Source organism: Sander vitreus, chromosome 3 (genome assembly GCF_031162955.1).
Source record: "Sander vitreus isolate 19-12246 chromosome 3, sanVit1, whole genome shotgun sequence".
Lineage (NCBI taxonomy): Eukaryota > Metazoa > Chordata > Actinopteri > Perciformes > Percidae > Sander > Sander vitreus.
The window spans coordinates 24091832-24109303 of record NC_135857.1 but is presented as its reverse complement, the minus strand read 5'-3'; the positions used below and the strand labels follow the sequence as shown (position 1 = coordinate 24109303).

The 17472-nt window shown below is 41.3% G+C and overlaps 2 protein-coding genes across 2 annotated transcripts in view; both read right to left on the bottom strand.

Moving 5' to 3' along the window:
* Positions 1-470: 470 nt before the first annotated feature.
* Positions 471-3930, bottom strand: ccnp (cyclin P). Its single transcript, XM_078244206.1, has 8 exons — positions 3886-3930; positions 3512-3587; positions 3037-3209; positions 2737-2835; positions 2218-2373; positions 1495-1653; positions 1226-1404; positions 471-1009 (listed from the first exon to the last, which is right to left on the bottom strand). Exons 1-8 carry the CDS (start codon positions 3919-3921, stop codon positions 841-843), a joined length of 1047 nt encoding a protein of 348 aa, XP_078100332.1. The 5' UTR covers positions 3922-3930; the 3' UTR covers positions 471-840.
* Positions 3931-8346: 4416 nt separating this feature from the next.
* akt2 (v-akt murine thymoma viral oncogene homolog 2) overlaps positions 8347-17472 on the bottom strand; it is an 11359-nt gene continuing 2233 nt past the window's right edge. Inside the window, exons 2-14 of the mRNA XM_078246620.1 lie at positions 17317-17472; positions 16896-17027; positions 16658-16769; positions 15587-15740; positions 13565-13696; positions 13362-13427; positions 13186-13254; positions 11946-12068; positions 11660-11788; positions 10983-11197; positions 9380-9467; positions 9188-9290; positions 8347-9063 (exon numbers count right to left, since the gene is read on the bottom strand). The exon at positions 17317-17472 is cut by the window's right edge and continues 17 nt beyond it. Of these exons, the coding sequence (XP_078102746.1) occupies positions 8984-9063; positions 9188-9290; positions 9380-9467; positions 10983-11197; positions 11660-11788; positions 11946-12068; positions 13186-13254; positions 13362-13427; positions 13565-13696; positions 15587-15740; positions 16658-16769; positions 16896-17027; positions 17317-17362 (1449 nt within the window). The 5' untranslated portion in view covers positions 17363-17472 and the 3' untranslated portion in view covers positions 8347-8983. The remainder of the gene's footprint in view (positions 9064-9187; positions 9291-9379; positions 9468-10982; positions 11198-11659; positions 11789-11945; positions 12069-13185; positions 13255-13361; positions 13428-13564; positions 13697-15586; positions 15741-16657; positions 16770-16895; positions 17028-17316) is intronic.

Genomic DNA, 17472 nt, shown 5'->3' with positions numbered 1-17472 from the left:
AGGCGCCTGTTGGACCTCCTACCAGACAATAAAATGATCTCTCTCTGCGAGCTAAATACCCATTGGTCCATGAGACAACTACGACAGCCAATAAGCAATTGATGCAGTGCTGAACGGCTCTGGTGCATCGACTGTCGGCGAGACAGGTTAGTAGAGGATAACTACAAGAGTTCACATTTGGTAAAGGTCAAAGTTAAACTGATTAACAGTTTGCAGGTTGTGCAAAATGTGCATTTGTTTGACATTTAGTGCAAAGAAATAGGCCTACTCTTGATGTTTATGCTGTGCCAGCTGTCCCAACAATCTCTACTGCTACTTCTTTGAGCCAGTCAGCTGTAACAGCATGATTGCACATGTGAGCAGGAATGGCCAACAATGCAGTGATGCAGTCAGAAGGGGGCTCTGCTGTCATGTAGAACTGTATAAATTGCATGGGTTTGTGGGCTATAAACAACTGAAACTCACAACACTGCAGCAGACACTTTATTTTGTACATTAAAACTTAGACAGCCCACATCCTTTTCACAAATGATAAGACAAGGAAACATCAATACAATTCAAATATTTTCTAAATTGGCTGCAAGATAAGATCATAAAACATGTGCCATTGGGTTGGTTAAATCACACACATGCAAAGTGCATGCAATCCTTTGTCAAACAATGTTCAGCGTCAATTATTTCACATTTCTTCCTTACCCATTTCCATGGCAACTCCTCAGGATCTACAGTAAAGAATAAACAGCCTTGGACCGCACAGGAGTCAAGTCCTCAAGTGATACAGGTCAGGCTTCTCTACCTTGAAGCTTCGGCATTTAATTAAGTCTTTGGGAGTGAGGAATGTCAAGTGCATACCCCTATCAGACCAGCAGCGTTCTTTAGACCCGGGTGCCTGCTGACATGCATGGTCTCTGGGGAGGAGAATTTATTAAAAGTAGCGCAGGTCTCTCGGGTGTGCGCCTTGGCTGCGGCACTGGCCAGAATGTGCATGACCCTCAGCAGGGCAGTCTCACTGAAAAACAAAGCATACAGATTTAAAATTAAAAAGGTAGGATGGATGCTGACTAATACAAAAACACCTGGAAAGTGAACTTTTGCATCTGTGAAGTTAGTAGTACAGAGAAGCCAGAACTCAGTAACTACTGTGCTGATGATGCCAGGGGTAAAGGCTCTCAAAGGGCACTGTGGATGAAGGGAGTGCATCTTATAAGTCAGTCAAGAAACACACCTGCCGACATGGACACTGGAGGCCAGACACCATGCAGCCTCCCCTTCTGGTGTTAGGGGCTCCTGCAGAACTTGACGGGACAAGCAGAGGGCCGCTCCTGCCAGCTGTACGGGCAGAACCAGCACACACTGGCCCTCCAGGAGAGACAGCTCCAGTAGATACCGAGCCATCCAGACCACCTGGTGGAACAGATGACACTTCAGATCTTTACATACTGGAAAATCTGACCCAATTAGAAACTGGACAAAGAACACACAATGCAGATCTACCTTAGCACCGCAGCGAGCAATGGAGGAAAGGAGGAGGAGGAAATGCAGAGGGGGACAGTAGGATAAATCAAACTTGAGCCCTAAAAGGACTTTCCGCTCCATTCGCAGCAGCTGATGCTTAGTGTAGGTGTGGTCCATCAAGTAGCAGAGTCCAGACACCTGGAAGAAGCAGCACCAAAAAACATAAAAATAAAAGGAAGTGTCTTTTCTTAGAAAAGTGTGGTTGTTACGCATTACACTTATTTATTTTGAACTTATTTTTCCATTTATCATAGACAGCATTACACTTATTTAAGGCAAGTAAAAAAATACATATCCCATTTAGCAATTGTTACAAACTAGTTTTATGCTCACCTCCTGGGACGGCAGCCACCTGCCACTCAAAGTGGCACGCCCTTAATTATGGATAACTAAGTTTTGATATAATTTAAACGGGTGGGTTATAAAAAATATATAAAATAAAAACCCGTACAGTTGTCATGAAGGGTGAACTCTGCTATAGGAGACCAAAACCAGGCTGTAAATGTGTATTTCTGCTGTGAAGTTGGGCATTTTAATATGGGGGTCTATGGGGATTGACTGCCTTTTAGGGCCAGCATCAAGTGGGCATTCGGGGGACTGTAGTTTTTGGCACTTCTGCGTTGGCTTCATTTTTCAGCACCGCCAGTGGGCTTAACAGACAGTACTGTAGCTTTATAATTGGAGAGTGCTGAGCCAGCTTACCTCAGGGAGGAGACATTCTTCCTTTTTTGCAGCAAGAAAAAGGCAAACCATGCCGAGGAGCTGCAGGTTGACTGTGGTCACCTTGATCTGACGCACAGAGCGGTTGAGGAGGTGTATGGCCAGATAGAGGGTCTCTTCCTGAAAATGCATCATCTCCTGGTAGGAAATAAACTGGGCAATCAAGATTGAAAACTATAAAACCAAATTGTTTACTTGTTGGTTTTTGTACAGATTAAACAAGTGATACATAATGTTATTTGAGTTTTAGAGGTACTGGTTTGTTACTTTTGGACAGAGCCAGGCTAGCCTTTTCCAGTTTTTATGCTTAGCCAAGCACCTGTAGCTTAATATTTACTGTACCAATCAAGTACCAATCTTCCATTTGGAATGTAGCCTCATTCTCAAGTTAACATTGATTTGTTTTTTTTCCTGACCGGCCATCTAACTTAGCATAGTAGCATTTGACAGGTTCTTATTAAGCATATGACCTTAAATTAACTGTCCATCACTGAGACTTACATGTACTTGAATGAGCCAGTCTACCAGGACAGAACGAGTGCCATCAGTGAAATGCCGGGGCAGGTCGGCGTTGGAAAAGGAGTGTCGTGTTTGAGTTATCTGCAGGGTGAAAACCGAAAACAGGAGGCACACTCTAAATATTTAAAAGAGATGCAGTGCGATAAGTGTGTGCGCCAATCTTGTAGGTTGCCCCTCAATTATATAGTATACAATTAGTGGTGAGGTCTGCATACAGGACATTGGAGGGATAATGTTTCTTCCTTAGAAAATTAGATAAACACTCTGTTCATGATGTCTCACCATCATATCCAAGAACATGTCCCAGGCGTACGTCCGGTCCCATATGAGGTCCAGTCTCTCCAGTGCGGTCTCTACTTCATGGCGCAGCAAGCTAGGCACCAGTGCCTGTAGGCTTTGAAGACCCTGCAGTCCATGAGGGTAAAGAAGCAAAGGCTCCTCCACACACCCATCTGCTACACAGGACGGAAAGGAGGACAAGGGAGGAATAACACATGCAAGCAAATCATTTTTCACCCATCTTATACAACATGGTGAAGTAACCATCTGCCACCATCTGAGCATTAAGTCCCAAATATCATTTAGCAAACTGACTGCATTTTATAACATAATTTTACCCAATCAAACAATACATCACTTAACAGCTATTGTCACCCTGATAGTTTTATATAAAGCGTAGAAAATGCAGTTCTCTCCATATTAGGTGCATTCATTTGAAAGTCTGGGGTGAAAATACGTTTGGTATTGATTACACTACCAACTGAGCGTGTTCGACTGTCTTCATGAAATCCCATGATGATGCCTTCGCTTGTTTGCGCCGATAACCTCCTTTCCTGCAGACAGACAACGCCTTACACACATGCACGTGGAAGTAGGATTGTCATAATCATGACAGAAAGAGCTGCTTAATACCGATGCTCCGAACCAAATAAGTTTACAGTGAATGCAACATATCATATTTAGAGAACAAGATTACAAATAGTAGCTTCTATTAAAATAAGGGAATGTCCGTCACATCCTGACCTTCCTTAGATCATTTAAGACCAATATGCTGAGGGGGAAAAAAAAAGCCAAGATGAAAGAGACACCGTAGTAGGTGTTTGACGATGACAAGCGGGAAAGAAGGCGTACCCATCGGTGTTCTGGCTCCATTTTGACAGGGGCCATCCTGGACTCCTCTACAGGCTGCCAGCGATCTATAGGCCCACAGGCATTAGACCAAGTTCTTAACGGGGCCCGCCTCTCATCCGCCTGCAGGGACAATAGAAACTTAATGGTGTGATCATGGCCTACCCATTTTTATTACCACAACTGAGGCAAAATGTTTGTAGGCAGCTGCAGTTCATTCTCTGTATGAACATCAGTTATCAGTGGACAGTAATGCCTCAAAATGAATGTCAAAATAGTGGTTCACTTCAGGTCATCAACATTCCCAAGGTCCAATTCCACCCATTTAAATCAGCGACGGCTTGACACCTGGGATCATGACAGGTGAAGGCAATTACTCTCCTGACAACACAAACATGGAGCAAGCCTGTGTGTAGGTAAAATACAGCACTTAAAGTATGATAGTTTACATGACTTGAACTGAATAGGCACGAGTTACCTTGGGAAATGTATGAGTGAGATAAAGGACATGAAGGTTTAATTAATGAGTTTGCTTCTGTTAACCTTCCCCAACTCATTGCTCAATAAATGTCTACCATCAATAAGTCAGAAATAAAAGTAAAATATGAATAACTTGTTGCACATCTCAGGTTCATGTCTAAACTTTTTTTTTTTCTTAAGACAATATGATTAAGACTGCGTCTGTTAAACAGATGCTCACCTTCTTGTGTAAGTCCAGCAGGGGCTTGGAGTCGCAGAAACCAGTCTTGGCCATGGTCACAGCCGGAGACAGAGGTCCTGTGCCGGGCCGCTGCAGCTACTTATCCACGGTTGTCGGCGGATTCCTGGAGCAGAGAGCAGCCATGCTGCCGCCCGGACACACCCTAATAAAGACAGGTGGGCCACAAACGGCGCACACTGATTGGGGTGGGGACACCGGTGTCAAGGTAGACGGGTTAGGATAAGGACTTCCGGTTCACGCTTTATGTTGTATATGAATTAGTGTGAAATAGCTTGCCATGCATTATAATGCAGCAATATTTTTTTTAGGCTACTTGACATTCAAGATTTGTACAGGGAACATTTTTGACGCATCTCAACAAAAAAAAACGGCACACTTCTGTGGTAGCCGGTAAAATATATGACATTAATTGGCTCTTGGAAATCCATGCAAGTTATCGGTAGGCCTACAGTCTAATGCAATCCATGATCGCAATATCGTAAACTAACTAATTCAAATAGCCCCACATCATCACATAGCCTTCACCATACCTAGAGATTGGCATGGTTTTATTTCAGTTAGCCTAATAGCTGGTTTGATTTGCATTGAGAGACGATTTTATGGAAAGTACCCCATGCCAATCTCTAGGTATGGTGAAGGGTATGTGATGATGTGGGGCTATTTTAATTCCAAAGGCCAAGGGAACTTCATCAGGATGCATAGTATCCTGGATCCATGAAATAACTGGTCTTTAAAAATAAAAATCTGTCTGCCTCTATGGGAATTTAACATAGGAGTGTACTTACTTATGCCCCCTGTATTTTAAGGAAGAACATTTATTTATTTATGATACATTATTCATTCACAAAGAAAATTGGTGTCCTTAAAGATTGGGTTTTTGTTTGTTGGCATTAAGATCAATTTGAAAAAAATGATTTTTTTTTTATTCCTCTTTTTAGTCACCTTTAGCATGGGTATCCTAATTTTTTCACATGACTGCAAGTCCCTCATATATTGAACACTGCCATACAAAAAAATTGCAGAGCTGTTGTAGTGGGTTGGATAAGACTGTGCGGGTGTACAGTGTACACTGTAAACATAGCACAAAAAAAGACACACACAGCATTATTCAGTAAAAATGTTTACTGGCACATTATAGTTGCAAATATTATAAGCTACCATATTGTAGCAGGTATCACCCGTTACATTGTAAAGTCTTGCAAAGGGGGGCTGAAACTGTCTACCAGGACAATGTCCTCCCCTTAAAGATTGCTTTTTTTTTTTCTCATTGCCCTCTGAGCCTCAACTAACAGCAAAAAGCAGACAAAATCTTGTTACACCAACATCAGGTGTGACATTCGTGACTGTTAATCACATTCAAATATACAGAGAAGCAAGGTAACCATAGTAAAGCTGCAAATCAAATACTACAAAGCTGCAGGCCTCCCCCTCTACGAATGCTGCATTCACCATCAAGCTCTTTTTTGGTATTTACACAATAGTGAGGAGGCACTTATTGTGCCTGTGTATGCCTACAGGAGAGGTCAGGGGTATTAACTTGCATGTTCAGCTGTGAAGCATTGCTTAAAGCGTGGCCAGCAGCGAGGTTCAGAGTATGGCTTCACAACCAATATTAAAAAAGTTCAGCAGCACCCCCATATGGCCATGATAGCAATGAAGGCAAATCCACAGTAGAGTCCATCAGTGCAGTGGTTCTGATATCCAATCCTGCCGTTTCCAAAGCAGGACACTAGGCTAGAGTATGATGGCTGTGCCTGAGCCAGTGAGAAGATGTGCTGGAGTTGTGAACTGTAAATCAAAGCCATTTGATCACATTATCATCTGCAGGAACTGGGGCCACCTGGTGCCCCAAGATTAGTCAAAAACCTGCTGCTTTTCTGTGTCCTCATCACCACTTTTACTCAAACATCACGCTCTGTCACTCACACAAACTTAATAAAAACAAATGAATATGTGACATGAGGGTTATCCCAGAGAATGCTGATAGTTTTTTAAACATTGCTGTAGAATAAGTGCTCTGCAGAGAATGGTAGAAAACTACCAATTTCATTATTCACACCCCTGCAGTCAACTTTGAAGCATTGTCTGTAAAATATATAGAGTACAGCTTTAAAATGTGTTCTGCATTGGGATTATTTTCTCTCTAGTTTACAAATGAATGATCAAACTGATGTGAATCTCCCTTGATATTACTTTCCTTTTATATGCTCAATTATGCAATCTATAGACTGTGTATTCAGTTCAGCCTAAGGGATGTGATAATGCAAACCAAAAATGAACTGCCCATTTAAAATCATCGTCTTCGCTAAATAAACATTCCTCTCATGGAAACCTGTGAAATGAAGAACGTAATAAAAATGAAAGCTTTTTAGAAACTTTTAATATATAATTTTTTATATAATGTATACTTAAACAAGACAATGTGTCTTCCAGAATTTGAGAAATAGATCGACAAAAAAAGGAAAAAACAAAACAATGACAAACAAAAAGATCTTGATGTTTCTTTAGTGAAGCTCAAAGAGCAACAAACATCTCTTCCAGCAATATGGAATATAAAATGCTTGCGTCAATATTAGCACTCGTGTGTGTGTTCTCGTGTGCCATCATGACTCAACGTATGCAGATTTTCAACTTAATACAGCTGATGTTTTGATTAGTTCGCCCTGTCTGCAGGCTGAAGGTTGGTCGACCAGCTCATTCAGCGTTTATTTGGATTGTAAACCTGCAGACTGTTGCTCCAGACATACAACTACGCAGATTTAAGTGCTGTAACACATCATTGAAGAAAAAAAGAAAAAAGAAAAAAAAAAGTTTCTAAACATCAATGTGGAATCATTTGAAGTGTTAAACGTCCACCAAGTCAGTAAATTTTTGGCCTCTTCATAAAGACGTAACAACGTTTGAACTCAATTACTATTTTTTTTTTTTAAATAGGGGAACAATAAAAAAAAAATATCTTTAAAACTTACACAGATATTACAAATACAAAATAAACAAAGAGATTTGTGCCTAACTCTCCAGCTAGGGAGAGAGAATTACTGGATGGAAAACAGCGGATGGCTGTGTGCGTCTACATTGGTCTCTAGACAGGTTGGGGAACAACTGTGCTGAAGCGTCTAGTCTATAATCTCCTCTTTCCTTCTATTCTTACTCTCTTAAACACATAACGACTGACCTTAATGAAAACTCGCTGTTACACCTTCAACCAGCAGCTAGATGTAGCTTACCATTCGGTAAGTCAGTTTGGACACAGCGACATGGACTAAGAGCCTGACTGCTGCATCACTTTGAGTTAAATTAATGCAGCTTTTAAAGCAAAAGGTTAGCCATGCAAGAGATCCCAGTTTCTATTCCTGACTGAGACAATTTAGCGCCAAGCCGGTCACATCAATCATAAATTACATGCTTGTTCCCTTTAAAAAAAGGCCATTGAGTGTGTCGTGTAGTGTCCTCTCTTGTCGATATTCCAGCAATTGTTCAGAGTTTCAAAACATGCATGAAAACAAAAGACACAAATGGATGGCTGAGAATCAAAATGGTTGTTCATCCAACCTCCTGCGCTCATATGCACACACGCATACATTCACACATCCACCCGTCCATTTGCTTATACACACATGCAGTGCAAACACAGAAATGGCAACCCTCCTCCCCTCCTCCTCTTCCCTATTTCCCCCTACTGTAGGAACAGTCCCACACTTGATTTGTAACAGCAAGTTCCAGAAAGAGCACTTGTTAAGAAATCACAAAAAAATGCAGAAATATGGCTTTACATTTAAAACCGTAACAATCGATGAAATAAAAAAAATGGTCTTTTTCCCCATATCTTTTCCATTTTCCTAATTTGGATTGTTTTTTGTTTTTTTTATTCTATCAAGTACATTTGTGTGTGTGTGTGTGTGTATATATATATATATATATATACACACACACACAGTCTATGCATGGGTTGGTATCTGTGTGTGTGTGTAGCATGGGTACAGCTGGTAAAGAGGTGGTACTTGCTGGCATAACCTGGTTTTCAAAGTGTCAAGGCTTTGATGTGGTACCCCAGTGTAGTGCAGCAGAGGTCCTGCAGGGAAGCCTAAAGCCAACCCTGAGAGGACGCACAGAGACAAAGCTGCCAGTCTATCCACATAAACCTGCTGAGGTCAGTCATTCACGGCCTGTGTGTTCATTTCATACTCGATGATCCCTGTCTTGTCTGAATAGCCAGGATATGTGTGTGTGTGTAGGTGTCTGTGTGTGTACGTGCGTAAAAGACTGAATGAAAATGTGTCTTGTGCCAGTTTGTGTTTGTGTCGTTCCCCAGCAGTGCAAGTGTGTATGTGGGATTGTGATCGTGTGTTAGCCTGCCTGCTTGTTCAAGAGTCTGAGTGATCATTCCCGTATGCTGGCAGAGTAGGAGAACTGAGGGAAGTGCCTGCGCTGATCTGAATCCTCGACATCTAAACTGTCATCTAGAGTACACATAAAGGGAGAGAGAAAAAATACATCCACCAGTTTAAAACAAGACATAAATGCATACAAAAACATGTATAAATCCAAACTTAAAGCACAAACGGCAGATGTTGATATACTTACACTTGTCAGGGGGAGTTATTGTTATGGTTTGTGCTGTGAACTCATCATCAAAGTAACGCGTGTCCGTCTCTGATGTTACCTGGGGCTTGAAGGGTGGAATAAGCTGGGGAGACAAAAGATAGCCATTTTACATTCTGAACATCTTATTTTAAATGTCATGTCATTTGTTTGGTTTTCCCCCCAGAACCTCACCTTTTTTTCAAGAACATCCTGCCAGTTGATGGATGTGAAGAACTTGTGGCTCATCACTTCTTTGGCATCGTCTGGACCGCCACCAAGCCTGTAAACAAAACAGAAACACCATCACCACCCACTCACCAGCTACCTTTTCTTTGCACAGATAATTGTGCAAACACTGTCATACATACAAAAGTACAACAAGCACTTATGTTGTGTTGTTCCCTTTTGACTTGTATTTACCAATTTCAAACAAGACAGACAAATGTATTCCTCATTTCCTTACTACTTACAGGTGCATGTGTCAGTAAGACAGGCAGTGCTCAATGTGCTAATATTAGCAGTTCTTCGACTGTTTCCAGAAACACTGGGGCTCGACCAAAACAACAATCAATTATGTCCTTGTTTATGGCCATTACCCTGTGACAAAACTAATCAAGAAGGAACAAAGGCTTAATAATGTGGTTACTTATTTTATAGCTGAATATGTGGTGCCCCCGAGCACAATGGAAGATTCAGAAAACTAATCAAGTGCTACAGACATGGTGCAAAACCCAGGAAGAAAATGTTTTTCTGGAGCGGTACTGCTGCATCTTCAGGAGCCAGTTATTCAGCTGAACAGCCATGTTTTCACGTCGAAACCGTACATAAAGTGTTTTTCATCGGAAATTGTGTTTAATATTGAAAACATTGTACCACTCACGATTTTAGAGTTTTTGGATGTTGCTGTGCATGCACTTAAAAAAAAAATATTTCAGAGAACATTTCAAAGCAAGCTTATAAATAAAACTAGAAGGGCAGTCGACCTCCACCAAAGCATGCCCTATCTGACAATGTTAATGCGGTGTGACACCACATGAATTTCAGCACAAATGCCCTATCTTGCAATGTTAACAAAAGTGAAAAATAATTTGTGTATCTGCCCCATTATTGGGATCCGCTCCAAAATGTAATGGGTTCTTCCTTGGCCCATGCTACACCCTTTCACCAAGTGTCATTAAAATTCGGGCCAGTAGTTTTTCCGTAATCCTGCTGACAGCCAAACACACCAACAAAGAAACAAACCAAACCGGAAACAAATACTCCTCGGTGGGGGTAACAAAATCAGTTGGAGATTATTTAATATGTAGTGCAGCCTGACTGATCAGTATAGCTGACATTAGTTTATTACAGATATATCAGCATTTGCAGTACAGAAATGCCAAAGTGTCACGATTCTTTTGTTTTTTAACTCTCAAATATCAATATCGACTTTGAAACGCTGCTTGATACAGTGAAATGCTTCTTCATTTCTTTTATTTGGCTGCGGCAAAACAGTGTGTAACTGAATGTTTACAAAAAACTGAACTATTAAATATGTTGAATTTCAAGCTTTTATCAAACACTTGTTTTCATTTTGGTTAAATGTCTCAAAATCGTTGGCCAACTTTCAACTAATGATATAATTAGTGATACTTGCCATAAACAAGAGGCATCATTGTTACATTATCTAGTTCATATTTCTATACCAATTATCAGCACAAATTACTACAAATTATTCTTCACATATTTACTAAATTAGTGCTTGATTATCAAGGTTGTATGGTGGAAAAACATACATCAGCTGCAGATCACGAACCTTTGTTTGGGATCCTTTTTGAGCAGGCCGGCCAGCAGGGCCTTGGCTTCCGGAGCCAGGTTCTTGGGGAAGCGGATCTCCTCCATGAGGATAAGCTCAAAGAGGCGCTCGTGGTCCTGGTTGTAGAAGGGCAACCGACCACACATCATCTCATACATGACCACGCCCAGTCCCCACCAGTCCACCGCTCGTCCGTAGTCATTGTCTTCTAGCACCTGGCAGGTTAGTGATGAAAAGAGTTCGGAGAGAAAGGAAAACAACAGGAACATCAGTGCAGGAGGGATAGTTGCCCTTCTTTTCCCAATTTCAGATACATTTCTGCAACAGGACAATGCATTTTTAAAGAAAACTTTAGAGAGCAAACGTTCCCATCCCAGGAACCTGTTGATTGTCCGTGTTCTATAGGTCAAGTCGGTAGCGAATGGTAGCCCAAGCACCAACAGTGCATTTGACAACCAGCTCTACCAGCTGAACTACTGCCCTTACTAGTTTCACATAATGTCCCCCAGTGAAGTTAACGAAGTTGCTCCAAAATGTTAAAAGATGAATCTACCAACTTATCAAAACTAGTTTCCATCATGTGCTCATCCCGCCCGGTGGCATAAGCACTTATTTACATAATCTATGTCACAAAACATATCGATGTCAGAGTCTAAAGCCATTGCGGTGTGAGTTACCTCTGGTGCCAGGTACTCCGGGGTTCCACAGAAGGTTTTCATAGTGGCACCGTCTGTGATCCCCTCTTTACACAGCCCAAAGTCTGTTATCTTTATGTGGCCGTCCTTATCTAACATGAGGTTCTCCAGCTGTGCAAGGAAAGATTCAAAGTAGACTCAAATTAGTTCACAGCTATTTTAGATCTAGATTGTATGACAATCTAAGGTTATAGCATATTCAAGAACACCCCTCCATCTTATTTACAATAAATTAACACTATACTGTCAGAGCAAGCAGACGCCTTACCTTTAAATCTCTGTAAACTACATTGCGTGAGTGTAGGTACTCCAGTGCTGACACTATTTCTGCACCATAGAATCTAGCTCTGTCTTCTGTGAACACTCTGTCCCGCGATAAGTGAAAGAAGAGCTGAAAAGGAGGAAAAATGTTTACACAGGAATAAGAGACAGAACAATTCCTCATGCTCCTTAAAGTTACTATATGTAACTTTTAAATGTTTCTGAAACTGTCATTTTCCATCTGATGATCATAAATGACCTGTAACAGCAAACGAGACTAACCGTGAAAAGAACACTATTTTTATATAGTTTTTATTAGTGCCTTTGTCCGGGTCCGATTTTTCCCGCAAAGTCACAAATATGATTTAGGGCAGGTAGACGGCGCTACAGAGCACACATTCTGAAGGGTCACAGATTTCAATGTACCACAAAGCCTGTTATTGTATCCAGCCAGGTGAAAGGTAGCAGGAGATTTCTTTTATATAGGCCTAATTGTATTTTCATTTTATTTTAGAAGTTATCTGTTGTAGTTATGGCTGACCCTGGGGCAGGGCCATCACAGAAAAGAAGGAAAGGGCGACACGCGAGTCGATCTCGGTCAGGCTTTCAACAGATGGAGACAATTACCGGATTGTAAATGATTAAAAAACATCCCCGAATTAGCCCTCAGGTATTTAATATGTTGATTTCATTCATAAAATAACTTTACAATGCGCAATGTGGTTGTATGCCAGTAGCCTAGACTAAATTACGTCCCCCTTCCATTTAGCACGGATGTTTCATTCCTTTTAGTCCATGTTGACCTAATATTTTCTTTTCCCTTGTCCCCCTGTACCTGTGTAGAGCGCCCTTGGGTTTCATGAAATGCACTATATAAGTTATTATTAGGTATCCAAAGGATTTACACAAAGATATGCACTTATGGACTAGTTCACAATCAGCAGATGGATTTAATAGTGATTTAGCTTTTGAAATCATGAGTCCGCGGTCTTGGTCCGGTTGTTTGATCGATTGACATCTTTCACACCCAAATGAACCGCACTAACTGGGCAAATGCATCAGGGTCCATTTTTTTTTTAATCTGAAGGTTAGGAGTGAGAGTACCCTTAAACTGATGCATCACAATGTGCTGGGTATCTTAGTTACACTCCAACTACAATACTTCATCTTCAAAAAGGTCATACATGGGTATATTAACACATCAGACACAACTGTAGGCCGAGAAGAGAAGTAAGAGAAAAACTTACTTCTCCTCCATTTGCATACTCCATCACAAAGCATAGCCGGTCATGCGTTTGAAATGCATATTTTAGTGTCTGTAGAGAAGGAAAACAAATATTAGTGTCTGTAATTTACTGATTAAATGGTCCCTTAATTTTGGAAGACACAAACTGAGGAAACTATACCGGCACTGGTAACTCACCGTTAGAAAGGGATGCCGCGTATTTTGGAGAACTCTGCTTTCTGTAACTGTGTGTGCCACTTCATCCTAGAAAAATACACACATATACACATTCGGTACATACAATGATAGCAAGATCACATACTAATAGATAGCAATGTTGTTCAAAAAACAATTTATGGTAAATACAAGTCAATTTTTACTGTGATGTAATTAGCACTAACTTTAGCAATGATGACTTCTTTGCGGAGGATTTTCATGGCGTAGTACATTCCTGTGGCCTTCTCCTTCACCAGGATCACTTTACCAAATGTCCCCTTTCCCAGCAGCTTTAGATAGTCAAAGTCACTCATGGTCTGTAGGAAAAATGGTCATGCCATGACAAAAGGTGCATCTGTGAGTTTTTGATGGGATATAAAAATGTCACACACGTCTCTCGTGAATGTGAGACATGACATGCTGCAATAGTTATAAATATTTCTCCTCAAATTACAGAACTAAGCCTTTAAATTAACACTTGTGAAACAGCAGCGAGGAAGTGGAACATGTTCTACACTGGACACAAAAAAAAAAAAGACATTTGCAGGCCTCTAGTGACAGGTATGTAGAAAAGGTAGACACTGATCACTATTTGAATAATATCACATACAATGTAAAGCATGGAAATTATATAAATAAGCATAAGTACAAGAAAACTGTCCCCAAAAATAATCAAACTACTATGAAGAACCACACACTTCTACTTGATCAGTAAATGTAAAAAAGTATGAAGAAATACAGTACATATAGCTGTTAAGGTGGATTTATGGTTGTACGTAGGCTCTACGCAGAGTCTACGCCATACGTAAGTGGCCTACACTGTTGTGAGGATTTATACTTGTGGGCTGGTGTGTTTGCGTCGATCTAGCGTATCTCTTTAAGAGAATAGCAGAGCCGGTATGTGTGTATGCATGGGGAGTGTGTGTTAAGCTAAGCCGATAATCGGCCGTCAGACAGTCTGGCGAGGTCAGTGACTCAATGAGTCTGTTTGGTGTGTTCCGTGCCGTTGTCCGTCTGAGGGGCCATCGGCCTTCATTTTGGCCGATTTGACATGTTGAATCGGAAGGCGGGCACTGCTGGCAGTCGGACTCAAATGACTAATCTGAATGGTAGAGTGCTAACCCGGAAACGAGGAGCGGGATCAGTGTGACTTGAGTCTCTCAAAATCTGACGAAAATCTTTTAAACCAACCTTTGTCGATCTGAAATGAAGACAGATTCAGCAACTGCATGGCCTATTTCTCGCTTAAAATGTATTCAGAAACACGTTTCGGTGAACTATTTTAGTACAATATGAGATCGTATTCTGAACAAGCCGCCATGACAGTCTGTCTTTGAATTTCCGGAGAAACCAGACCCACGTGACGCGTTCGTCCAATCAACTGTCGGTTTTCATTTTTGGGTGACAATACAGATTAGCGCCGTCTGCGTTATGGAGCACTTTTTTGACCAACTCTGGCAGACTGATCAGTCCAACTGCCTTTTCTGCCATCTGGTTGGTGTGTCACGACCTTTGGAAACAGTGAGACAGTGGCAGGATTAGCTTTGGAGAGAGTACCGACTCCGACAGTGATGACGGAGAAACAAAGTGTGTCCCCTGTGCTTTCTGACCACAGTGGGAAAGCTGTAGCAGGAAAGGTTAACCCTCTCCTTGATTTCATGTTGTTTACAGAGAAGGAGAACCCGGAAATGAGTAGGGGGAAATGCGACGCTACCAATCCCAGCCGAAGCAGACCAATCACAGTTGCTACAGTGCGTCGCCGAGACGTGTAGTTACATTTCTGGGGAGGTGCATGTCAGGCTACGGGCATAGAATATCAGTATGTATAAAGCTTGATTTATGATTCTACGTCGTAGGTATCTGTGCGTGCCTACATACATACCTACGACGTAGATTCAACGTAGAACCATAAATCAAGCTTTATACATACTGCATCTCGACATACTTCTTACGCTGCATGACGAAGTCAGCAGTAAATAGACAAACTACGTCTGTAAAACCAGAGCCATTAAAAATCACTTTTAGTGAATCAGCACTAGACAAAATATACACACAAATGTTGCCCTCCACTCACTTAAAGGTTGTTTCACCAAAAAAGCTTTGAGAAAGAGGCTTAAAGTTTAAACAACTTGCTCAATAAAGATGAGCTTAGCTGAACAAACACAGCAAACACTCAGCTGCCAGGCACTGCTTGTGCAAATACTGACCACTTTTGTGCGGGATTTGGACACAGCAATCTCCATCTCCTCTGTGCCACTGCTGTCACTTGGTGAGCCAAATTTAATCTCCATGGGCTCCTCATCCTGCTGCTGACTCTTCAGGCTATTTGCCACTGCCTGGATCGATCGCATCCATTCCTCCCTGACCAAGAAGAAAACAAACATTACCTTTATTAAATCTAGCCAAAGCCATGTCTACATTACTCTGAATCTATTCTATAAACATTCGAATTTGCAGAAGTTTTGCCTTAAGGCACAAATTGTAGTTAACAGCGACATGTCATTTGTAAACTCTTTCTATTCAGACAGATGGTTTGGATGTTGTGCCAAAAATATATCTTAAAGGAAATACAGTAGTCTAGCAAATTCAATTTAGAAGGTAGAGGATAATCTGGGGGGCTGCTGGGATTTGGTACTTGGCAGAGCCCATGTAAACAAAAATCAATGACGATTGCTTAGGTCAGGGGTGCATAATCAGGTCTAATCTGGCACTGAATTCTATTTCAAGCATGAGGGTCTTTCGTACTCTTGCAAACTAAAATGAATTGCATTGCCTGTAGTGAACAATCAAAACCTCCGTTTAATTTTGTAAAAATGTCCTTACTATATGTGTTGAGTTTATCTCATGTAAAACATGTTTTCAAACACATTTTCCCCTCAAGACACTGTCAATTCCATCTACAATAGAGACAGAAGGCTAGGACTCTGAGACTATGTCCACACTAAGCTGACTACATGTCGAGAACAACTACATAGGGAACTATCCTGAAACACCATACTGTATTGATGGCGAGCAAGAGGCAACAAAACAGAGCTTTACTGGGCTCATCAGTCTGTCTGTTCAGCTCCTAACCAGATTTGTTGTTTAGTTTGAGGAGGAAGAAAAGATTTAGCTTGTTGTTCTGGTATTTAAGTGTAGACATACTTTTTTTCCGCATGTAAATTGAATGTTCAGATGTACTGGTCGCACACTACAGGTGGCACTCTCACATTGTTTTTTCTACCAAAATGACAGTAAACAAAACTAAAAATAAAACCCTTGGAATGAATGTGTCTTACCTCTCCTCATTGCTGTCTACATGGAAGGTACGCTCAATAACGGAGGTCCATTGCAGGCAACGGATGACAAACGTATTGGGCCTTGGTCGCTCTGTTTTCATCAGCTGGCATTCTATAAGGCAGAGACATGTTATCAGCCAACACTGGAGAACTGAAGGCACTAACAACAAAACATAAAAACCCTTCTTGGATGTTATTCTGACTCTTGGAAATGTGCCAGCCAGAAGGGAAAACTGACCTGCGACAGAGAAATTGTTGAGTGGTGGGAGGCTGTGGTCACTGGACACCTCAGGCTTCTCTTTGTAGCCGATGAAGGAGCCGTCGCTCTTTAAGATGAAGTAACGAGGCCTCCATGTTTTAATGTATTCACCTAAAAAAAGACGTGAAGATTTTTGATCCAACTGACTTTTAACGTTTGACTATACTCATGTGTTTTTCGACTTTAACATGGCGCCTCCATGTCATAATGTCATTACAATGGGAATCCATTGTAAGTGACTGAACTACGCACACATCTGTTCTCCATAAATGAGGAAACTATAAACTTGACAGATACCTTACCTACAGGGAGGGGGGGTATTTAATACTTTAAACATAGATGGACTATCACTTTTAGGTAGACTCAGATGATGGCCGGTGAACAAAAGGGGCCCCCTTACCTCTCTTATGGAGCCATCCTTCTCTCACAACACTGACTTCATTCATGCTGGGGCAGAGGACTGTCTGGGTTGGGAGGGGGCTGCAGACAAGCTGGTGGAAATTGTGCAAACTGTTCCTATTGGTCAAGTGTCTGCCAGTGGCTCAGATCAAAAACA